Source organism: Anomalospiza imberbis, chromosome 16 (genome assembly GCF_031753505.1).
Source record: "Anomalospiza imberbis isolate Cuckoo-Finch-1a 21T00152 chromosome 16, ASM3175350v1, whole genome shotgun sequence".
Lineage (NCBI taxonomy): Eukaryota > Metazoa > Chordata > Aves > Passeriformes > Viduidae > Anomalospiza > Anomalospiza imberbis.
The window spans coordinates 3,926,912-3,952,485 of record NC_089696.1 but is presented as its reverse complement, the minus strand read 5'-3'; the positions used below and the strand labels follow the sequence as shown (position 1 = coordinate 3,952,485).

Sequence of the window (25,574 nt, the reverse complement as noted above, 5' to 3'; positions counted from 1 at the left end):
ACCTGTACACAGGCCTTCTTCCACCTTCTCTACAACTGCTCCAACTATTGGAGTACTTTAATATGAAACAGTGGCTCTTCCTTGTTTAAACACTCTCCTAAATTTCCTACCCACATTATCACACACTCACACCTTCAAAGCAATACACTTTTAGAGTTGGCAGTTTCTACATCAAGTCTGAGTTTCCCCGAATTTCTCAAAAGAAAAAAATAATTATATTCAGGCCAGCTTCTTACAGCTCTGATCATATAATGTTTGCTCCCAACTAACACAGAGACTGAACTCAGAGACAATAAAATCTTTACAAAACCTTTGGAACCAGCAGCCAGGAGAGCAAGATATTATGGATGTCCTCATCAAGAAAATTGGTCAGCACACATTCATATTTTATTTGATTCTAGACGAAAATGCAGTGAAACAGTGATGAATAAATGCCCCAAAGTAAAGGAAACATTTGAATCCCAACTATCACTGCACCAGACTGAAATCAAAGAAGTACAAAACACACAGAAAGATGAGAGGCACTAATTCCTCACTCAGGCCATTCTCTTAAGAGTTGGACTTGATCCTTATGGGTCCCTTTCAACCCAGAATATTCTGTGGGGGTGATTCTGTGTAACTACAGCTCTCACTTTAACACTGAGGAGCCTAAAGACAGCAGTTGCTTGGGATGTATTCCAGGCTGTATCATTGAAATTCACGTTTTTAGCACTGTAACCTCTCCTTGCTGTATCCTAAACTTTCCTGGCCAAGGGTTGTGCACCAGAGGACTGAAGCCAAGTGTGTTGCAAACAGAAACTCTGTGTATTGGTAGTGTTTGAACACTGGTCCCAGGCAGCTGCACCTGGCCCTGCAGCCAGCCCCGTGCTGTTTATCTTCAAGTGATTTAGTTCTGCATGTTTGCCCTTTCACACAGCCGAGCTTTCAGCTCACCCTGCTGTAACTGTGCTCCCTCACACCTTCCCAGCTGAAGCACAGGCAATTATTTTATTGGATCTCAGCTTGCTCACACTAACTGTGTTGTGTTGCTTCTGCACATCCTCCCTGGCTGCCTGCAGCCACACACTCCCAGTTTGTGGCACAGCACTTCCCACTCCTGGGAGTTATCTGAATGTTGGGGCACTGAGTGGCAGAGGCAGGTCCTGAGGCATCTGTCAGTGTAAACTCATATTTACTGCTTTCCTTTCAGCCATCAGCACAGGAACATTTGCTGTTTGGGAACACGGGATTTTGGAGCTGCCTCCAAAGTTGCAAAATGTTCAGGAGTTTTTAGCTGGCTTGGACAAAACTGCCACAGAGCTTCAGTCTTATCTTAACCAACTTCTGAAAGATACATCCTTACAAAATACCAAACAGCTTCTTTCCCTTTGAAATGAGCCAAATCAATACCTCACAAAATACCTTGGATTTTGGAATATTCCCTAAATATTCTTCCTTCTGGATCTCTATAAAGCACAACATCTTGAGCAGAAGAACAGACGTTAAACTACACCTACTTTGCAGAAAATAGCATTTCAGCCTATTTTTGGCCCTTGATGCTGCTTGCTGGCCAGCTGTGGCCCATCCTGTGAATCCAACACGACCACCCCTTCCTGCTCTACAGAATTACACAAACTCCAGCATCCCCGAAGGGATTTTCCAGCTCCTTTCAGTTTGCTTACTATTTTTATTGCATCAACTTGAAGGACAAATAAAATTATCTAATTTGCAATAAGTTGTCATTTCTAGTATAGTAAATTTTAGCAAAATAAATAGTTATGAAGGGAAAGTGTAATAAATACTGAAGAGCATCATAAGCAGCTTTTAATAATTAAAGCAGACATTCAGAATAGGTGATACAAACACTATCTACTGATAATATCTGCAAGAATGCACAACATAAAGTGTCCAAGATGGCATTATCTCCCCAGAATGAGGACTTGCACTACAAAATAATCATGGGCACTGGAAAATTCAATTATTTACATAAAAGAACAAAACTCCTCATAAGAAAGTGTAATTAAGCAAAGAATTAAAAACATAGAAAAAGTAAAAAAGGGCTTCTCATTAATGACTTGGGAGAAGTCAGAGAGAGGAGCTTTCTGCTCTCAGGAAATAGTACAGCAACAATTTTGCTCAATGGAGTCATCAGAAGTTCTGCTACAGATGTTTGTGATTTCACCCTATCAAGACCAGAAACAGTCAGGAGCCCTAATTAATGTTCTGTTTGCCACTCTTTTAAGCCCTGTTTTCTTGCTTCCTAACTCTTCAGTTTTGTTCACACTCTTACAAGGCTGTGTGAGACAAGAGAATCCTCATCTCCCACACGAAATGGGAAGGAGTCAAGATCCAAGAATTAAGTAGAGGGAGTTCTGACATGCATAAAGCAAAGACATTTTTCAGCTACTATATATTCTCCCAGGCTGTACTATGACATGTTATTCTTAATTACATCAGAATCATCTTTTTCAGACAACAATATGCTTAAGGCAGCCATACCTTCAATAGTTGTAAATAATATTTGTTCTTGTGGCCAGCACTTAGGAGCTCTACCCTTTATGGTATATAATGCTTCTAGTTAGATTTAAAAATCAGGTCATGCCATTTCAAACTATAAGGTGAAAAATTAGCAATGGTGGATTTTTTAACTCAGCCATTGGTCTATTTCCAAACAGCTCAACCTCCCCCAGTGCAAACAGATACTGAACAGCTCCTTGGTCCTGAACAAAGCTTACCTGTCTGCACAAAGACAGAGCAAGGGTACTATTTACTTTACATTCCTCCTAAAAACTAGGCAGAAACCTGGTAAATCCAGCATCTTATATAGGGCTGGCAAAGCAGCAGTAGGTCTCCCACAAAGCAATGAAAAAAATACTGAAAGAGACTGACTGGCCATACCAGAGGAAGGGTTTGCAGGGAACAAGATAAGATTCTTTAGAAAATAATAGGTAAGAGCATTACCAGGAAGAAAAAAACTCACAGAAAAGACAGCAAAAGCAGGAAGAAAAGTAAGAGGAGAATGGGAATACAAAAAGTACACGAAGTATGCCATCAGAGATGACACAGGTACGAGCTGATCCTGCCTTGGGCAGGAACACAGAGACTGACAACAGGAGTGCCTGAGTCCCTCCTGGCCTTGCTCTTCCGTGTTTAACTTCAAGGGGGCTTTGAGCAGGGAACAAGGAGACACTTCAAACCCACCAGCACTGGCAGCCATGGCCTCAGGACATAACATTCCCCTCCTGTGCTGCAGCAGAGCCAGAAGGGATCATGCATGCAGTGTGCAGGCATCACTGGAACGATTCTCAGGGCTGGGAATTGCACCTTGCAGTCCTACGTGTGTATCCTGTGCTGGAAATGGAGCACATTACGCACAGGAACTCACAAGCCCACTCTCTTCCTCCACACCTGACTCCTGACAGTATTTCTGTCAGTAAAGGGTAGCCTTTCATGAAAGCCAGAGCAGCATCCTCATCACATCAAGGACACCAAGTACTTCAATTACAAGAACTATAAAAATCATCAACATACTGTGAATATTATTCATTACATTTGTCAGCTCTATTACTGATACTCGGCTAAGTACTAATCGAAAAAAGAAATACAGTCTTGACATTAGAAATACAGATTTCATTTCAGCAAATGCCGGATCCTTTGTCTAATGTATTTACCAGAATAAACTGTAAATGAGTCTTGGGAAGCCAAGCCTTCCAAGCCTGCATAAGATAGCAAGTAAATCTTGACTATAGTCAGAATTCCTACATAAAAATAGTTTCCTCAAAATCCTGTAATGCAAAACGTTCCAGTAAAAGTAAATAAAAATCAAATACCTGCTCTAAATCACTACTATAATCCTGATAACTGCAGCATGTGATATCAACCACTTCCCTGAAAACAAAATGATCTATTGGCATACATACTGAAAATTCACATAGCCCCACTACTCTTCCCCACATACAACTCCTCAAGCAGCTATGAGTATTTGACTTATAAAACTTAATTATTTGATTATGAGGGCTAGCTCTGTTTTAGACTGCAATTCATCCACCATCATCAATCTCTACCACAGAGTGACAAAACCTTGCTTCTACTTTTACAGCCCGTGCATACAACTGTTTTCACACTTCCGAATGACAAATGAAACACACAGTATCTTTCCTCTCTTAAGTATCACCGAGTCTAGAGAAGTGAAACAAGGCACTTGACATTCTTGGGACACCACCAGCAGCGTCTGCTGTGTTTTATGCTCCGTCTCGCCTTAAACAAGCTGAATTTTATTTAAAGTGAAAAAAAACAGTCAACACTAAACTTACTTCAGAATGTAACATACTATACCACATTTGCAATTCACAGAGTAGATAAACAAAAGCTGCAGATTTGGACAAGATCTTTCACACTTCGCTGATGTGAATCACTCCAGTCAAACTTCAGACCACATTCGTTTCACCATCTGCGCAAACCATGTTGAGTTGGCAGCTCGGTGTCCAACAGCCACATCACAGATTTTGGAAGCGCACGACGCGTGCCACTCTCACATCGCAAACCCATCTCCCAGGGCAGAGCCCTGCCCCTGCTGCGGAGCGGCGTCCGAAAGGAGCTGCCTGGACCTCTTACACGGGTACAGTGTCACTCCACCTGCACCGAACAGGTACTAAGGCAACACCGATACTTTTGTTTCCTGACAGAGGCATGCAGGAGAAAACGGTCTGGTGAATCGCCAATAAAATCAGCAAAAACCGAGGACTTACAGGCAGGTAGTTTCCCAGCAGTTAAATATCTGCACTCTTTTAATGAGCAACTCGGCAGAGCCCCGAATGCCCATGTTCCTCGCCGTTCCCTGCGTTTGGGAGCCACCTCCCGTGCCGCCGCTCTCCCCGCAGCCCCTCGCACGGCGCTTCGCAGGAGACAGCGGAGCCGGCGCGCTGCCCCCGACCCGCGGGCATCCTTCTGCTCCAGCACCGGAGCTGCCCGAGAGCCCCCCCCCGGCCGCGGGCACTCCGCGGGCGCGCATCCCTCCCCTCCCTCCGCCCGGGCTGCCCCGGGAACTTTGCGGCGGCGGGCGGGAGCGGGGCGGCCGCAGCCCCGCGCACCGGCCGGGCTGCCCCGCGCCCCCGGCCCCGCTGCCCCCCGCGCGGCCGCGGCCCAAACTCACCATAAAGAGGCGAGCGGAGGCGAAGGGTCGCGGCGCTTCTCCCGCGCAGGGCGGGCGGCCCCGGCAGGCAAGTGGCAGCGGGACGCGGCTCCCGCCGCCGCCGCAGCCCCTTCCCGCGGGCAGCGCCGCCGCCCTCGCTCACCGCCGCATGCCGCGCCCCCCGCCGCCGCCCGGCTCCCCCCGGGCTCGCCGCGCTCCGGCAGCGGGGCCCCCGCCCGGCCCGCCCGCGACCTCGGCGGGCGGCGGCGAGACCCCGGGGGCGGCCCCGCCGCGGCGGTGGGGGGAGAGCAGGGGCCGAGAGGCGGCTCCGCTCCGCTCCGCCCGGGCGCGGCCGGCGGGAGCCCCGCACCGGCCGGACACGGAGCTTGCCGGGGCGGAGGCGCTGCCGCTCGCCAGCCGGCGCGGAAAGTGGCTCGGCGGCGGGCGGGCGGAGGTGACCTTCAAGCCCGGCGGGGCGGGCTGGGGCGGGGAGGGGGAGCCCCAGCGCCGGGGGAGGCGGCGGGGGCGGGATGCGGTGCGGCGGGACGGCGGCGGCCGGGGGGAGCGGGCCCGGGGGAGCGGGGCTCCCGGCTCCGGAGGCGCGGCCCCGCCCGGCACTGGCGGCCGCGCGGCGGCGCCCGGGAACCCGCGGGGCCCGAGCGGGGCCCGCCCGCACCTGCGCCCGCTCCGGGGCTGGCTCCGCGGGATGCCCGCGGCCGGGCGCTCCGCCGACCCGGAACCTTCCCGGGGCACCGGCGGCGCGGTCGCAACTTTGCATGCCCGGGGCTCGTCCCGGAGAGCTGCGCTCCCCCCAGCCCGAGCGGGCAGCGCTGCTGCGGGAGGCGAACGCGCACCAAAGCGGCTCTGGGGAAACTGCTGATTAAAACGATGCCCTTGGCGATCCCCAGCCACCTCTGCCTCGCTTCCTTCCTCGTGCCCAAAGGAACCCAAATCTTGCAAGAATTCTAATGCTCACCTAAAGAGAAGAGCATCGCAGCATTCCTAAAGGCATGAATTACTGTTAAATGAGGCTGACAGCAGCTATTGACGAGAAAGTTTGGGGGGAAAAAATAAATATCAAGACCTGTCAGAACACTGCCTTGTCCTTCTCAATACGTTAAGTATTAAGTCTGTAGTGATCAAACGTTTTTGTGCTGCTCGACCTTCAGCTACAATAAATTAATGCCCCCGAGACTCACTCCAGCATGTAACTGGTATCAATTACAGATGGGGAGTGTGAGGGTCAGACACATGTGCTGCCTCCTGTGGGGTAGGAGTAGGGACTTGTTTTAAGCATCGAGATGGAAATGCAAAGCAGTTAACAATCAGGTGATGACGAGGAGGCAAGCTTTAAATCATAGGCGTGTGGTCCTTAAAAAAAAAAAAAAACTTTATATGAATAATCTCCCTATAAACTTTTTCATCTGTGCAGAAAATAAATGCAGCTAAGTCTTCATAAGTTGAACTGCAGTTCCCACATTGATCATGTACAGAAGTACCTCAAAAGCACATATCTGTATCCCTCTGCCTCTCCTGACAGATCTGGGGCTTGGCCTATTTCTGCTGCTATTTTAAGGCCCAAGGTGTGATCCTGGATCCCCGAAATACGTAACTCGGCAGAACTGCTCGGGAAGGTTCCTTTACCAAGGCACACCAGTTTATGAAGCAGGATCATTTCAGTCAGTAACTTCAGAATTTATCATTCCTCGTCAAACATGAAGCAGTGTTCAATGGCTGGAAATTTTTACTCCACCTCGTTAAAATCTGTCAGATTACTGAGAGATACAAAGGTACTCAAAGATTCATTTTCAGGATCAAAACTCAAATTATCAAGCTATCCCAACAAATTCTCTCAAAATGTATGTCCCACTCTGTAGTCTGATCCCTATGAAGTTCATGTAAAGATCTTTGGATGGATTTTAAATCCATCCTGTGGCTTTCCTTCATTTTTCTTTTCAGCCTTCTAATTCACTCCAAAATCAACACAGAGAGGGCAATGGGAGGCTTATATCCAGAAAAATGTAAATTGGAGGTCAAAATATTACACTGAAGTTCTCTAAATCACTAAAAGATTATTTTACAGCTGGTAAGTGATTACTCTGCAGTTCAGGCTATTTGAAGCCATATTTACTAATCCCTCTATGAGAAAGTGATACTGGTAGAAGGTTAGCAAGTAGGAACCAGGCAACATTTCATCAGCTCTCCCTTAATTTGTATATTTAGGCCCTCTAATAAAATAATTTTCAACATTTTGATTAAATATGACTGACTGCATCAATAGGTTTGCCATATGGCCCAATACCTCCTGCTTTGTCAGCAGTTTTTAAAGACTGAACTAGTAAAAAAAAAAACTGAAAAAGAAATGCCCATGAAAAAAATGTCCACCCTTTGATGACATATGCTGATGTGGTACGAGGCAAACTTTCTTCCTGGTGAAATTGTTGCCGTTAGGTTATTTAGGCGAAATGCTGGCTCACACAGAGGTGACCACTGAGTGACTCAGAGTCAGATTCTCCTGCCCATACACTCGATGACTGTGAAGCCCCAGGGTTATGAAACACAGCAAGAAAGGAAAGTCCATCCAGTGCCTTCTTCCCATGTGAAACAGCCCAGAATTCCTTTCTCTTCCCAAAATATGTTATTTTCAGGGCAGCACTAATGCAAAGATTTTTAGGTATCTCAATTTCTTTCCAAACCTGACCTGTAGTTTTTCTTTATCCACTCACCTGTCTGTACAAAGCCGGCAGTCTCCAGAATGAAGAACTTTAAACTATTAAAATTATTTTAAATTATTTTAAACTTATTATTATTTCAAACTTATTATTATTTTAAATTATCTTAAACCTTTAAAACTATTTTAATGTAAAATAATTTAATTTTTTTTTAAATAATAAGCAGCCAGAGCTCACACAAATAAGCTAAACCAAAATCTTTCATGAAAGAACAAAAAATCTCATGAACTAGACATAATAAAAAGTTTTCTTTAGGCTCTCGAGCATTCCTGTTGAGTAGTGAATACTCACTGGAGTGTTGAGAACTACTCACAGGATTAAAACTAAATCAGGTGCAGGTGTTGGCTACTTTGATCTGTGCTTGATTAGAGAATCAGGTGTGTGCTAAGTGACTGGATGAGAGCTTGTCTTTTGGAGTCTCAACACCTCCATACTCTCCTTTTGTACCAACCCTGTCAGAAAGGTTCCCTTGGCTTGTTTTTCACATCTGTCTTCCCTTTGTTCCCCTCACATGAAAGAACCCTGAACTGCAAGTCAGATCTTTCTTAAAAGAGCTCCTTCATTCTCCAAACTTTGCTGTCTGTGTGATACAGAGGCTCCCAGCTGGGGTTCAAGTTCTGCTGGAAGAAATAACTTTGGATGAGAAGAAAGGAGCAGAGAGAGAAGCCAGCCTCAGTCTCACGTGGCAGAGCAGAGACCAGCACCCAGATATTTTTCTGTTTTCTGTTCCAGAGCTCCAGCATTACAATATTTCCTTTCCCAAACACTGTGAATCCAAATGTACCTGCCTGTGCATCTCTCCCACGGGAACCACCTTCAGAAAGGAATCTTCCTATTTATTCACCTTTGGAATAAACAGAGCATTTAAAGCATCTGATAAAAATAACCTTGTTGATTCCATCCCAAAGTTATAATTGTGTAAAGCCACAATTCTCAGTCATTTCTGTAGGAAATACTTACAAAGAAAACACACAAACTTAAGTATAATTGTCAAGTCATGCACTTCAAAAGTTCAGAAGAAGACATTTTCCAATTTAATGTAAATTAGATTCCAATTTAATGTAAATTATCCATTGCAAGAGAAAAAAAATAAAGGGCAAGTAGCAAATGGTTCCATTGAAATACAATGTTTTGAAGACATTCCTGGTCAGGGATTGATTTTTAAAATATTTTTCTTTTTTTTTTTTTTCTGAATAAAAGCCTATTTCATGTTTTCTTAAATTTGGAAACCTAATCCCCTTTATAGTGAAATATTTTCTGTATTTATTTCCAAATTTGGGAACTGGTGTGAGGTTGTTCTAACCAAGAGATCTCAAGAACACAGATCTGTAGTATATGGGAGAAGAATTGGAGGTGAAAGAGGATTTACTGGAGGAAATAATTGTTCTGAACAGCAGACTAAGTAAGTGCTCTAGATGCTGTATCAAAAGAAAAAATCAAGAGAAAAGGGGTAAAAAATTTATTTAAAGTCTTCAAATGTAAAGCTTCTGTGGGAAGGTATAAATAGATAGCTTCTGTAAGGAAGATAAAAATAGTACATATATATTTAATGCTTTAAAAATTCATATTGTATTTGCAGCAAAGAATGTCTCCAACACATCACATCCACTGTGATTTATTCCTTCTGGGGGAGGCTGCTCAGGCCATTACCAGTGGGAAGGGAACACAGAAACCATTTGCAGTAAAATTTGTGATCTTCAGGACAAGTATTTGTGGTGGTGGCGGATGTGTCACAAATTTCAGTGCCACAAACACTTGATGAATCGTCTTCAGAAAAAATCTGCATTGCTACAAAGCTTGGTAATAGTGCCTTGACAGCCTTTGGACACTGGCAGGAAGTGTAGCCTTAATGATCTGGGGAGAGATGCTCTCTGGATTCTTGAAATTCGTGACCAAAAGGACCCGCAAACATAAGGAGATGAACAAATCACCTTCAACACACAGGGAACATGAAAAAAAATATGTACCAGTCTGTACTGAGCTGTGTTAATGGTGTGGGGATTTAGTTTAACTTCGGATTTCTTAAATTCTTTTTAATTCTTGGCAATTTATAGTGTCTTGAGCACAGTTTTATGGAGGGTGTGTGGTATGAAGTGGATAAGGACATTGTGTGTGTATGTGTGGGGTTAGATTAATGAATCTGGTTAGATTGAATTTGTCATTTGCTTGGGCTCTGTGTATCAAATACTGGCATCTGAATAGTTTAATGCTTTCATCTCCATGACAGAACAGAGTTGCTACCCTTTTTGTTCATATAGTTCTACTCAGGAGAATAATTTTGGGATATTTGGCTCATAGTTTTAAGTTATTATTACATTTAGGTTTCAGATTTCAGTCATACATAATAAAATGAACTACATTGTCACAGAGATTTAACATTACTTAATTAGAAATTCATAGCTATTTAGTAGAATCTTTGAGTAGAAAGATAATAATTCTATTTTTAATGCCCTACTAGCAATAACTTCATGTGCTGGTATCTACATATCTATAAATTCAAGAGTTTCCCACTTATTTGCCTGTGATAAAATGTTAATCTCTTTCCTTTCTCCAGGGAGTTGTAATTTTCCTCTCCCCTGACTTTGACTTATAGCATATGTACAATTTCTTTCAAAGAAACATCTTGAAGAAGCAACTGCATGCCCTGCTCCCTGGCATCTCCTGATTTTTATCCATCCACTTTATTTCCAGGTTATTTTAGGAGTGCCTTGGGATTGAAGGCCACTCAGATAGGGTTGATGGCTCATTGCTTCCTCTGTGGTAAAAAGGTCAGGCTGCTCTAGGTGACCTTTCTGCTGGAAAGGTCTGTGAGCTGCCTTTTTGCTGTCCCGTGTGGAGGGATTGCTCTACAGATTCAGCATGATCAGGTCCTGTGCTTCCCTTACTGTGGGAAAAACCAGAAACTTCCATAGACACAGAAGGATTTGATCTGCAGCCTTGGGAGAAGCTTGGATTGGTGTAAAAATAAAATATACAGACATTAAAAAAATCACAAACTTATGTTAGTATAAGAAAGTTGTAAGTAAGAATATGCCTTAGGAAAGTGAGAAACTGCATGGATAAGATGGTGAAGGGTTTCTAATGCAGGGGTGTGGTTGTATAGAGTAAGCTAAGGGTTCCGAAGTTATAATGGAAGCATTTGTGTGGACGTGTGATAGCAGCCCATTGGATAAAAGTATCCACAGTGCAGCAGAATTAAGTAAAGGTGATAGGTTAGAAAAGCAAAATAAACTTTGTGGCAACTGTCCATAGGGTTAGAAAGTTCTGTATTGCCTTGTAACAAAGAACTTGTGACTACTTTGAGCTATGGCCTGCTGCTTGCTCTCATAGGTCTCATGGCCTCTGAGACTGATGTTTGTCTGAGCAATAAATCCTTCTTAGCCCAAAATTAGTCCCATCTCTTCATTAACAGCAGCAATAATAATACCTTGCTGTTTTCACTTTCATTTCCATTTAGGCAGAGCTCTGGAAGTGTTGAATGGAATTGTTGGAAGCAATGACACCAGGCTTTTCTCCTTTGTGGTTGTGACAGCTGCTGCTGAAATAGCCAGGGCAGGACTCTGGGAGATTTTAACCCAGTGCCATCTCCAGCTGCCTCCTGAGGATGCCACCAGCCCCTTCCCCTTTCTCTTCAGCTCTCCCTGTGCAGGACAACAGTCCTGGATTTCCTTGACAAAGAGCTACCAGACCTTAGCTGTGAGCTCAGAGCCTGAGGAATTCCATGGGGGCCAGCAGGGAGCAGCTGTGTCTTCTAAAGGAAATAAATCTTGCAGGTGCTGCACAGGGGCTTTGCAGCTCTTGTCATAAATATGGGAACGTTGAGGGAGAAGAGGGAGTCATCTGCTCAGTGATAGTTCCTGTAGGAGCTGCAGGGTCCAGTTAAGCAATTCCAGAAGACATTCAGGGTCTATTTGGTGCTGAGAAATGTCTTTATTTCTCATATTTCCACAGCAGGATTCAGAGCAACTGAACAACTGACAAATTTTATGGTTTCTCCAAGTGCAAATTTTTTTTGATCGTGCCACAATTAATAAAATATTTCATGGAGAATCATTTGTACAGGGTTGGAAGTACTTTTTCCATACCTGCAGACTTTGCAGTTTACTCTTTCTGGAGCTGTCTGATCACACTGGCACCTGTGACACCCTCAGAATGTTCTAAAATTTGCACCACAACCTCAGACTTTTCACCCTAAATTTGAGGAACTCATTGACTGACATCTGCATTTACATGATACAAAATTTAAAATTCCTTTTTGCAGTGTTAATTGAAATACTGAAGACAGAATTTGGGAAAAACCTTTAGTGAAGACTACTTGATTCTCAAGCCCTTGAACTGAGTTTCTAGCAAGTCTTTGTAGTTCATTAGCTACTGGATTTTGGAATTATCATCTGCCCCTCAGCCTAACAGCATTTGGAATTAGTCCAGAATTTAAGACCCCAAATCCTGGAGTGTGGACTAACATAATTGAGAAGCACTTGCCTAACATCACATGTGATTCTATATTTGTAGCAGAGAAATTATTTAAAACAGGGTCATCAACAACAAATATCAGGGAAGCTACTGGTTAGAAGAGAAAAAGAGAAATAAATTCCCTGAAAATAATGAAATATTTTCCAAACCTTTTATTTGTGAACCCATATTGCTGTAGATAAAGAATCAAGCTGGCAAGTGGTCCATTATAAATAAGAGAGAGGAAAAAACCCACAGAGGTGTATTCACTCACTTTTAAGAGTAGAAACTCCCAGAAAAGTCAAGATCTGCAAAAATCAGATCTGCCAAAATCTCTGACTTTTGGAGTTAAACTACAGTTACAGAAATAGGTAATTTATTTCTAGTATTTTTATCACTAATGTATTCATATCTCTGCTCTCATATGTGGAATATATATTAGATTCATAAAAATGAATTGAAATTTACTATTTCCTGGATTATCTTATTCCAGTTAAACCCTTGATTCATAAGGCAATTGCTGAAGATAAATAGAACTTCATGAATTGTTCATAAACTGCACAAATTCACAAGTTAGAGATGAAAAATGTAAGCCACACAACCCTTCATCTGTAGGCCACAAATTTGAGTCCAGGTTTGAGATCAGCAGCAACCAAGATCCATTTTCATCTTATCACCTGAAGGCTTTCTTGTAGCATTTGTGAACTCAGTTTGCTCCCTCAGCTCCATCTCTGCAGGATAAGTGGCCACATAAATAATTCACTGGAACTTGTCAGAAACAAGAAGTTGTGAAATGTAAAGTCCCCTCCATCCATCCGTCCATCCATCTATCCATCCATCCAGCTGTATAAGCAGCACAGGAGCTAATTTTCTAACCTTTCACTAAGCTGTGCATGGAACTAGACACAGAGGAGCTCTTGCACATTTTTAATAAACTAAAGCTCCTCAAATATCAATTCTTTCTAATAATACATTCCCTAGAAATACCACTTGTGAGGTTTGTCTGTTCTTTATTGCAGAAAAACTTCTCACAGGGATCTTGGGCTACACAACTGTAACAAAAAAAAGCTTTTCCTTAACTGAGTAACGTTGATGTTCTGTTGTTCAGGGGGAGTACATCAGAGTCAGACTCACAAGAAAGAAAGCACCGAGGGGCCAGGGGGGATATGGCACCACTTATTTTGGGGTTTTCAGGGTTTTTTGCAGTGTGGGTTAGATTATAATGGGATTTTCAATGTCATTTGGAACCTTAAACATTTTTTAATTTGCATGAGAGAGAAAACATGAGGACCATCCCCACCTTTGTCTTGGCAGCACTCTGGCCATGTCTCCTAGAAGAACATGGAATAACAGAATTGTGGAGTGGTTTGGGTTGGAAGGGGCTTTAAAACCATCACATCCCATGGGCAGGGACACCTTCCAGAGACCAGGCTGCTCAGAGCCCCATCCAAGCTGGCCTTGGAACACAGAAAAACATAAGAGAGCCACTTGATCTGCAGCACTTTGGGTCTGATGACTTTCAGCCCATGATGTGGTGAACGCCAGCTCCTCTGCAGTGGTGGCTGAGACAAAGGGATGCTGAAGGCCACAAATGCTTCACTGGAGTCTGTACTAAAATGGACAGTCATTGGGTTTATTTCTGCAACTACAGCTACAAAACTAGAGTTTTAAATAAAGCAGATTTTTACAAGGTTTAATGGAAATTTAAATATTTTGCCCTTGTATAATGTGTTAGAAGAACTTTCCTAAGAAAGTGACTGAAAGTAGGCATTTATTATTTGCTTGTTCTACCCTCACACTGAGACCTTAATCAAGCAGATGTAGGATTTGTACTTATGGACCAGCTTGCATCTGCACAGAAAACCATGTCCTGTGCCCTCCATTTATCCCCATTCACTGCACTAGGTCATGGGTTTAGAAATTATAAATTACAACAGATTTCTACTGCTGTGAAAATTTAGCCTCCAGGTAGCCACTGGTAACCCCCAGGCTGTCCAGATGCAGACAAGTGTGGAAGTAACCTGAGAATCATCCCTGTGACAAAGGTTTTATTTAAAAAACCCAAACAAACAACAAGGAGCACTCCTTAAGACACTTGTGCCTACAAAAAGAGTCAGCACACCAACTACAATAGCAGGAAAAGTTAAACAGCCCTGGCTATTCCAGCTGTAGCTGCCTTACTAAAGGCACTGCTTTTTTGGGAAGAATTGTGTTGAAATGATGAGCCAAAAGTGACAATAGTCATACCGCAGCAACATCACCCCCCTCGGTGCCTTGAGACATGCAAAAACGTTTCTAACATGTATTTACAGCCAGCCCATGACTACAGAAAATATCACATCAATACACAGATCAACCTGATGCTTACGATGACTTTCCAAACCACCTTTGTCAATTGCCCTTCTGCAAATAAGGGCCTCATGTTAATTGCTTTAAATATTGTCAGGGATTAAGCAATTACGGGGTTTTATAGAATAGAGTCAATAAAAAAATACTCTCTTTTCAAGTCTACTACATGAACTTAATTATGAGATAAAGTGTTAATGATCCTGTAGTACTTTTACACTGTGAACAAGGCAGATGTACAGGCTGGCCAGGCCTGTGATAACAGGAATTTCAGTGGGACTTCAGCTGGGCACCTGCTGCTGCAGAAAACCCCTCAGGTTCCAAGTCATTCCCTGAGGAAATGAGTTTTTCAAGCTGGCATAGCAGTAAGAGCCAAAGGGCTTGATCCTTTCCAGTATGAGAGGTAGGACCCTAAACCCCTTCAAAATTCTACAGGCTTTATACAAAACTCACTTGATTCATCTCTAGCAGACTCTGGAAGGTTGTCACTAACTGTGAGGGGCCACTACTAATTTTGGTTATTAACCTCATTTGATAGAAAGATAATCTGTTTCTCCATTAATGTTAATCCCTTTAAAATATTTCTTGTGCTTCTCCCATTAATTCATGCTCTTTATTTGATTGCAGGGGGACTAATTGCAGAGTAAGATAATGGTTTGGATGAGTATGTCTGGCAAAAAAAAAAAAAAAGGAAAAAAAAGAACTTATCTTTAAAAATAAGATTTTCTTGAGAGAGGAGCATTTCAAAACTTTTATGTTTCCTAGGCCTGGAAAGGGGTGGGCTGTGTAGGGATTCCTAGGTAAAAGTCTCCAGAAGCACATAAAACTAGAGTTTGTGGTGTATTCTTACACCAAACACATTTAAAATCCTTCAGCACTATTCAAATAAAACCAAAACTTGATGGGTCGAGAACATTTCCCTTGTGGCTGCTGAGAAATAGGTGTCAGTAACATGAATTCTGCTCCCTTCTTTGTTCAGAACTGAATAGAATGGTAATGGGAAACCTGCATTTCCTGAGATTTGGTGAATCTGGGGACATGGTGGGGTAAATATTTAGCTCAGCTAGTAAAACAGATGTAACACTCTGGACCTGGTGCCAACAGTAACAAAGACCTTGTGCAAGGGCCATTGGTTTCAGCAGCATTTTGGGAGCTGGTGTCAGCTTCATTTTAAACCCAGCAACAGAACCATCGATTTCATTAGGCAGGAAACCATGAAAAACACACAGAAATTGATTTGGGATGTGGAAAATACAAATCTGGGAAATTGACTTTGGGAGGTAGAAAATACAAATTTTGGTGAGATTCCCCCCTGAATTTCTCATTCACTCTTTCTTTACCACTGCCATATGAGTAGCTATGTTTAGATTCCCATGTTAACACAAAAAACTGGAAGACTTCCTGTACCTATGAACTGCTTCCTCAACATGCAGGAGATCATGTCAGAAACTTCCATGAGGGTATTCTCAAGCCTTGGCAGAGCTGGGAAGGTCAGGACCAAGGCCAGTGCTCCATGCCTGATGTAGTTTTTTCCCAAAGGGACTGCACAGAGCACACAGAATACAAGGCAGAGGATCCCTGCTTTATATAAGCTGTTTCTAAGCCTTAATTTGGCATAAATGGCTGAGTAAAGTGAATGGGGAAGAGCAAACACACCCCAAAATCTTTCCTAATGACCTTTTCTGACAGATGCCACCCCAGCTCCCAGAACCACATAAAATAAATCCAGCACAGCACTGAATCCTGGTAGGAAAGAGTTTGTGGGCTGGTAACATTTTTGATGCAAATTGTGCAAATTTAGCTTAGGTGAAGTCATTCTTTATTGAGAATTGCATTATGTGCAGCATCCCCCAGGTTTATCACCAGAGTTGCACATTTGCTGTCACTCACTGAATGAGCAGCCCCCCTTTGCATTCCCTGCATTTATCTGTGTCCCACAGCTGTCACTGACCCCGTCCCTTTTCCCTCTTTCTGAGCTGACCATGGCTCCCAAAGTGTTTCGGAGAATTCCTATCATATTTATACAGCTGCAGAAAAATCAACCCAGAACAGTTCTGAAAAACCTTAAAGCCAAAAGCTTTCTAAAATAATGAAAAAATTATCACATTATCACATTATTAAAATACATATATTTACATCTGTTCACTAATAGCTTACAATTCTGCTAAGGTTTGCATTCATGAGCAAAACTGCTATGAATTTCAAAGGAATTTACAATTATTTTACCACAGCCTGTTAATAACAGAAAGACTATTCTTTGAAAGTAATAGAGCAGAAAAATAAGGCTAGATCTTGTCTCAGGTCACATAAACCATCATTTAAAGACTATCAGTGTGTTGTGGTTGTTAGAGGCAGTGACACAAAACTAATTTATGGTGACCAGGCAGAAGGCATCCAGCTGGAGAAATCCTCCCCAATAATCAATGACAAAAGAGTCACCTCAGCCGAGTGTGCCCTGCAAACCAAGGCAGGAGCAGCCCTCGCTGCTTCCCCCACTGATTCCCTGCCAAAGGGAAAGGTTGGAGCAACTAATTAAGCCTGAAATTATGCAGCATCATCGGATATTTGCCCCTGCTGCAAGTGCTTCTGATCCAAAGGTAATGGATACATCTGGGGGAAACAGTTTGAGGAGCTGTTTACCAAAAATGAAAGCAGAGCCCACAGTGGCAGATCCCCCTCTGGTGCTCAGCTCTTGGGATGATTTGCTGCTGCTCAGCTCAAGCTTGCACCAGGAAAACCAGGAAAACCTGTCCTGCAATGTTGCTATTGGACACGAAATGAGTACACAGAAGCTTGGTGAGTTCAAGAGAGAAAAAGACCTAATTTTATTTCTGACCTTGTAATATATAGAATTCCAAAAGTAACAGTGAAGGGTGAAATTTCCACCTGTCCAACCACACTGGTCAAACCAACAGTTCATCAATTCTCTCCTCTCGCAAAGAAGAATGCAAAACAATCATTGTTTACATGAACAGCGTGTGAGAACTCCAGTAGAAATATGTAAACATTATCAGAAAGCTAAAGAAGTTTTATGAGAACTTTAAAACCTTCAAAAGAACTATAAAAGAAAACTTAACGCTTTTAAAAATCAGGGCAACACTGCAACACTGGCACCAAAATTTCACCTCTATTTCAGTGATTCAGGACTGCTAAATTGTGCTGCATGGAGAGAGTCTTTGCAACATGCTTCCAGCCTGTCTTTACATTGCTGCTGGCCTCCACCTTCATGCCATGATCCCACGGGAAGGTTTCTAAAATATAACTCAAATGAAAACTCACAGGAAAATGAGCTGAGAGAGAACAATGCAGTGGTTTGGGTAGAAAAGGACCTTAAACTCATCTCATTCCACCCCCTGCCATGGGCAGGGACACCTTCCACTGCCCCAGGTGCCTGGCCTTGGGCACTGCCAGGGAGCCAGGGGCAGCCACAGCTCCTCTGGGCACCCTGTGCCAGGGCTGACCACCCTCCCAGGAAGGCAAAGCCCAGTGGTCAAGGCCACCCAAATTCCATTTCTGTAGAGGCAATTGCCCTTTGTTACACACAGACAAATTCTCCAAGGGGTGGGAAGCCTCTAGGAGAAGGAGAAAAATAAAATTATGTTTTCTCTGAAAGCCTGCACTGTCTTTGAGAGTTCCTAGAAATGAGAGATATCAAAATTCATCCCTGTAGGTGCTTGGGTTTGTGTAGGTAGCCAGCCCAGGCAGACTGGGTTGTTCAGAGAGCAAGAGGTGGGATGAGGAACCATCTCCTTGAGCTTCATCCTAACAAATGGAACTGCTCAAAGAAAGACTTGCTTTTGTGGGGTTTGTTTGTTTTGGGGTTTTTTGTCATGTTTGTTTCTTTGTTTTTGGGGTGGTTTTGTGGGGTTTTTGGGAGTTTTTTAGTTTGGTTTTTTTTTGTGTGGTTTGTGGGTTTTTTTTGTTTTTTGGGTTTTTTTTGTTTTGTTTTGGTTTTTTTTGTTTTGTTTTTTTTTTAATAAACAACTTCTGTGGCTATCACAAAATCTCATGGTTTCCATCCACAGGGCATAGAGTGCAGCAAGGGCACAAGTCTGCCCCAGGAGCCACAGACACTGGCAGCAGCTGCAGTTTGGCCAGCAGCAGCCACAGCTGCAGTGGCACCACACAGGTCACTGCTTTCTCCAGTCCTTGCCACCTCACCCTTCAACACCAATTCCTGGGTCACACATGAGAAACTCACCACTAGTTCTGGTTTAATACTGAACCAGTAACAAGTTTTGGTTGGCACCGTTACACAAAGGAATTAAATATTTTCACTGGGAGAAGAAAAATATTAAAAAAACAAATTGAACAAAGGCTGCAGGGGAAGTATGAGGCACTAACCCCTACAGTAATCCTACGGCTTCTGTCCTGTTCCCACTGATAAATTTATTACAAATGTGTAGGCATGAACTGCAGCAGAAAATTTCATGCTTATATTGATGAGATTAATGGACTATTATCTCATTTCCAAGATTACTTAGAATTGATTTTATGGCTGCTTTCCTCTCACGGGTTTCAAGCACTGATTAAAGAAAGGCTTTGGCTATGAAACCAGTGCCTGAACCTTGCCAGGTTTGAAATGTGTTTTCACACAGGCTTTCTTGTTGTCACATCTAAAGAAAACATTTGTAAGAGCAAAAACCACATTTCTGTAGTATTCTTCCTTTTTTTTTTTTTCCTTTGGCATCAATATGCTAATAAAAACCACATTTCTGTAGTATTCTTCTTTTTTTTCTTTTTCTTTGGCAGCAATATGCTCTGGGGAGTGCAGCAGCAAGGAGCCTGGTGCTGAGGCTGTATGCCAGCAGTGCATGATGCCAGTGGTGCTTTCACTGGGGGTTTTCAGGGTAAGGGGCTTTCATGGTGTTTTCCTCAAAGCCAGCACCAGCACCAACCCCACAAGAGAGAAAACACTCTATACTGACTAGAAATAGCACTCTGCACACTCTGTACTGACTAGAAATCACACTCATATGGCAGCAGCAAAGCAGAGAGCCTGGACTTGGGATCTGTAGGTATAATTATGCTGCATGGTAAATAAATAAATAGAAAAAATGTCACCTGTGTTACTCTAATGTGCCTGCACAGCCATGAACCACAGCCTCTTCTCACTGTGCACACACAGCTTGGAGATTGCTGCTGCCTTTGGGAGCTCTCTTTGTCCGTGGCTAGAGTTTAAAAATGGTGCACAGCTCCACTGATTACAACTGGAACAAATGTTTTGCTGACTATTTTCATCCAGAAATACTAGTATATCATTGCTAGCAGATAGAGAAGCAGAGTGAAATGTAAATGTACAATAGAACTACATTCCCAATGTGACAGTAAAGAAAATCACTTAATATCCATCTGGTCCTATCACATATTTGGCCAAATATAGCCCTATCTAGAGTACATTTTTAAAATTTACTTTCTGTTACACAGACATACTAGAAATGCTTATAAACATGTTCCCTTTTCTATATCTCTGCATACAATCACGACTAGTTTTAAAAGTAATTCTGAAAAGAAGCCTAAAACAGCAGTTCGAATAATCTCTTTTAATTATCCCCCAATATATTTATATACTAATACAGCCCTTTGCTTATATAGCTGTATACTAATGTGGTCCTATTTAAAGAAATAACATTTTTACAACCAGTATGGAGTTGGTTCTAGGAATAATACCAAATTTAGGAATAAAACTTGAAAGAGAAAGATATGGCAAATACTTTGCAAAAGTTCTCAAGCCTCAAGGGTTGGAAACCCCCTGCCTGTTCAATAAAAGAAGATTTGTCAGCCATTGGCACCCCCTCCCTGCCCAGCTTGCTCTGGATCCCCAGAGGAAGGTGTTGCATGGCTCAGGTGTCCCAGCAATTGCAGCCTGAGCTCCCGGCCTGGGGATAAATCATTCCATAAACACATCTAATCGAATTCTGCTCAATGTCTCAGGCAAATTGAAGGCAGACAAGTCTATTCAGAGCAGGCATCTGAAATGAATCTCACATATGAAATCAGTCTAACAACCTAAAAAAATAATGCATTTGGTGACTCATCTGGATGTCAGAACATCAAGAACTCCAGGAAGGGAGAGACCGGAATAACAAAGTCCGGAGAAGTGCAGGACGTGTGAATGCAAACAGCTGAGGGAATGTCCCCAGACCTCTGCTCTGAGGCAGGAGCAAAGATTCCAGAGTGCAGGAGGACACCAGGGAAGATGGAAGAAATAAAAACTACAAATCAAAATCTTATGGAAAATGTTTTCCTCCTTTCCTGTACAATCCAGGATAAAAAGACTTAGAGACGAGTGAAAGCAAAAGTACAGGAGAAAAGTAGGCACTGTATTTCTGAGAGAGATACTCACCTTAATACAGTGCAGAGCCTGATAGTAGATGGTATTACAGTCTAGACTCTCCTCAGAGAATGGTCCTGAGATACAGCCTTGCTCTATCACACTTGCCATCTCTTCCACATAGCAATCACACATACCACTCTGTCATTAAATGACAAAAATTAACTTTAAATTGAGACTACCTGACAGGAAAAGGAAAAAAAATAATTGTTTCAAGAGTAAAAACCTTCCTTTGGCTAGACCAATCTGATAATAGAAAAATGCCTCCCTCCTAAAGGCAAACGGTGATCAATGGGAGACACAGATTCTCAAATATCCAGCCTTATTCTAATTCCAGGGATGTAGAACAGTGCTTAGGGTTGAAAAATACAGTAGGACTTGCTAAATTTCTGAGTCTTAACATTCAGCCCTGAACTCTCCTGTACTCAGAAAAGCTCTGTCCTTTAAAAAGGTGAATATTAAATCAGACATCATTTTTTCAGCCTTTATTTTGACAGAATTCCGAGCCAATTACTAGCAAAGAAAATAAATGAATGTAAAAAAAGCCTGCAAAGTTTTAGCTGAAAATTATCTAGTGAAACAAAGCTGAGCTCTGATTGCACCTTTGGATTACATTATTTTTGTCTGATTTAAAAGAAGCAAAAATAAAAATTACAGTGCAAGGTCAGCAGTGAATGAACAATGAAACCACACCTCTAGATCCATGCCAAGGCACAGGAGAAGCTGCCAGATGTGATGAGCTGACCTTGCCTGGCTGCCCGAGGCCCACCCAGCCACTGTGTTCCTCCCCCTCCTCATCAGGAGAGGGGACAAAATAGGATAGAAAAGCTCAGAAGTCAAGATTAAGACACTTCAGTTACTATTGCAGGCAAAACAGACTCGACCTGGGGAAAGTTAATTTCATTTGTTGCAAATTTGAATGGTGGGAAACAAAGACAAAAGTTAAACTGCCTTCCCCTCAGCCCACATTAATTTTTTCCCCAGGTTCCACTTCAGGCTCCTCTCCTTCCTCTTCCCGGGAAGAAGAGGATGGAGATGCAGGGATGGGCAAAGCACCAATGCTCATTTCGGTCTTGTTCATCCCTGCTCCAGCTCAGCGTCCCCCGGGGCTGCCAGGGGAGCCCTGCCCGGAGCCTGCAGCCCATCCTGATCCTGCTGCTCTCTGTGCCCAGGGGCTCCAGGGCTGCTCTGCCCCTGCCCGGGCAGCTCCTGCCCTTTGCTGCTCCGTTCTCCGCCGCTGGCCGATGCTCAGCCTGCCCCACGCTCACGGGCTGGGCTGAAAGCGACAGAGCCCAGCGGAGCAGAGTGTGCTGCCCGGCGGCGTGCTCACCTGTGCCAGCCCAGCTCTGTCCCATCCCATCGGGTGTGCTCACCTGTGCCAGCCCAGCTCTGTCCCATCCCATCGGGTGTGCTCACCTGTGCCAGCCCAGCTCTGTCCCATCCCATCGGGTGTGCTCACCTGTGCCAGCCCAGCTCTGTCCCCATCCCATCGGGTGTGCTCACCTGTGCCAGCCCAGCTCTGTCCCATCCCATCGGGTGTGCTCACCTGTGCCAGCCCAGCTCTGTCCCATCCCATCGGGTGTGCTCACCTGTGCCAGCCCATCGGGGCTCTGTCCCATCCCATCGGGTGTGCTCACCTGTGCCAGCCCAGCTCTGTCCCATCCCATCGGGTGTGCTCACCTGTGCCAGCCCAGCTCTGTCCCATCCCATCGGGTGTGCTCACCTGTGCCAGCCCAGCTCTGTCCCCATCCCATCGGGTGTGCTCACCTGTGCCAGCCCAGCTCTGTCCCATCCCATCGGGTGTGCTCACCTGTGCCAGCCCAGCTCTGTCCCATCCCATCGGGTGTGCTCACCTGTGCCAGCCCAGCTCTGTCCCATCCCATCGGGTGTGCTCACCTGTGCCAGCCCAGCTCTGTCCCATCCCATCGGGTGTGCTCACCTGTGCCAGCCCAGCTCTGTCCCATCCCATCGGGTGTGCTCACCTGTGCCAGCCCAGCTCTGTCCCATCCCATCGGGTGTGCTCACCTGTGCCAGCCCAGCTCTGTCCCCATCCCATCGGGTGTGCTCACCTGTGCCAGCCCAGCTCTGTCCCCATCCCATCAGGTGTGGAGCTGACCAGCTTTTGGCTGCTGGCCAAACCCAACCACCACACCACATTTCTGCTCATAAAACTTCTGAAGAGCCACATTCCTCCCCCAGTGCCCCAAACATCAGCTCCTGTCACCTGCAACATTTATTTTTAATACCCTCTCTATCAATTCTCTCACTCCTTTTTCTTTTTTTCTTTTTTTCTTAGTATCATGGACACAGATTTTCTGTGAAACCATCTCTTTTGGCAATTCTTTCTCTCCCTTCTTCCATCAGCCACATTGCAGCACAGCTTTCTCACATTTAGGGAATTCAGGTGGGCCTGGCAGAGCTTGAGCCTTGCCTGACCCTGTACAATAACAATTTTCTCCAGAGGGTCCTTACATTTATTTTATTAGTTCCTTGTACTTATTCAAGTAAACACAAAGGAACCACAGGGCAGTGGTGAATTAGGATCTAAATTTTAATTCCTGTTCTAGATTCTTGATTGGTTTTATTTCACTAGAGGCAAGCTCTCAAGACATAAACAGAATTAAAAATGCATGGACTGAACTTAAAATGTAATATAACAAATGAAATGCAATACTGTTACTTAATAGCCTTGGCTATTGAAAGTTCAAAGACATACTGCTTTTCAATTATAAAATGAAACCTCGTTGTGTTCAAAGGAAAAACATCCGCTGAGATGCAAAATCCCTTTTGGAGATTTTCTTGTACTATTTCCCTATTTTTAACCCACAAACTCCAGGGGAGGTGCTGTCAGACATCAAACCCATTCAGTTCACCAAACCAGGTTATCAAGGTGACCTAATTTAATCTTTAGCTGATGAGGACATTTCCATGAAAGACTCTGCAGTCTCCAATGCCTTACTGGGGGTTAGTCTATTAAGAAAATTAGCAGGGCATATTTCCTTATGTTCTTAAAATATCTTAATTACAAAGAAATTAAGAAACACTCTTTAGCTGCCAGCTGGGGTCAGCTCACCACACCATGAATATTTAGGGAACATGTGAATATTTAGGGAATGACTTGCTAGGGAATGGCTTGATCCAAGACTCTCCTGGTGCAAAAAATAATCCACTTAACCAAAAAACTTCATTCCTCTGCCACTTTATAGGTGAAGGAATGAAAACGGAGGAAAGGAAAACTCTTTGCTTCTTGGCTGGCTCTTACAATGGATAACACAAATATACTTTCTGTGACTGTTCTTTAAACTCTGATACATGGTGTCACATGCATCACGTGTACAGGAAATGCAGTTTGGGGTGATAAATCCATGTTTTGTTCTGCATCTATGCTACATCTCTGTATTGTTAGCACACATCAAAGCAGTGCTCACCACAATCAGAGGTTGAATGGCTACCAATGAACAATTAAAAGCATTTTAGTTGACCATGCTTGCAATTTAAATTGATTCAAAGCCATTCCCACTGCATGCTCTGAAGGAACTAAAGTCTGCTGCAGATGCTCTCTTGGATAGAAACAGGACAAGCATTTGTGTTCTTGTCTGAGCCATAAGAAGTTGTTCTACTCTATTTATGCTGTAAAAATCCACCTCACCAGGATTATTAGAGGTTGGTGGAATGTCACACTCTGGAAAGTCACTCTAGTGACAGCAAACTGCATCAATGCTCATGGATTCAGCACTCAGTCATAGCAGTGGGGGAAATCTTATTTCCAGTTTATTTCCATCCCATCCATGGATGAGATTGGAAAAATCCCTTTGCCAAGGAAAGAAGAGGCTGGTTTCAAAGTGTGATTTTAATAGCTAAAATTAGAAAAAAAAAGGTGCAAGCTGGAAGCCAGTTGGTGGTGGTGTCTTGGGCCACCAAGAGGGATCAGAACCTGTGCTGGTGCTGGTGCTGAACTGACAGGACCTGACTCAGCTCCTCTCTTGGAGGCTGGTGGTTCGTGGTGGCCATAAAGATGATGAGGTGATTCATGGGGAGAATTCCTTCAGGGAAACATGCCTTATACTATTTTATAGCTTACAAGCCAGTGGGGGAAGTCCATAAATTTAAATTGCATGGGAGGGAAATCTTGGGCTATAGTTCAAGTCTACATCCAGAGTTTTCCCTACAGCTCACTACTAACTTCCTAAATCCTGATTTTCTTTTTTTTTTTTTTCTTCAATAAGTAATTCTTAGCATTTAGGAGAAAAATAACCTTTAATAATTAAATTTTTCTACTTCACTTTTTTTCCCCCCTGTACATAAGATCACTATTCTTCCTTCTCCATTTTAGTTTGACAGGTCCTGTCATTCCTATCTATGTAAAAAAATAATAAAATTTGGTATTAATCAGGATCCCACCAAGTGTGTTGAGAGTCTAAACTCCACCATCCAAGACCCAGCTCCAGCCCCCCTGTGCTGCTGTTGGGGTTAAGTTTGCCCTCAGAACAATTAGAACACAGACAGTGTCCAGGTTATTGCCAGCCTGCTGCAACAGCATTTGAGAAACAGAATCTTCTGCACCTTTGAAATAAGAAAATCAGCCCTGTGTGCTACATAA

At 43.5% G+C, this 25,574-nt stretch overlaps 1 protein-coding gene across 21 annotated transcripts in view; it reads right to left on the bottom strand.

The window, feature by feature from the left end:
• The window catches only part of RBFOX1 (RNA binding fox-1 homolog 1), a 1,156,138-nt gene that overhangs the window by 797,961 nt on the left and 332,603 nt on the right, over positions 1–25,574 (bottom strand). For 14 of the 21 annotated variants that reach the window (XM_068206663.1, XM_068206660.1, XM_068206659.1 and 11 more), the window contains exon 4: positions 20,987–21,115. The exons of 3 other annotated variants lie outside the window; for them this stretch is intronic. In XM_068206663.1, the coding sequence (XP_068062764.1) occupies positions 20,987–21,115 (129 nt within the window). Of the gene's footprint in view, positions 1–5,131; positions 5,546–20,986; positions 21,116–25,574 lie in introns of those variants that run through there. 4 more of the 21 variants (XM_068206679.1, XM_068206683.1, XM_068206684.1 and 1 more) reach the window with 4 other exon arrangements.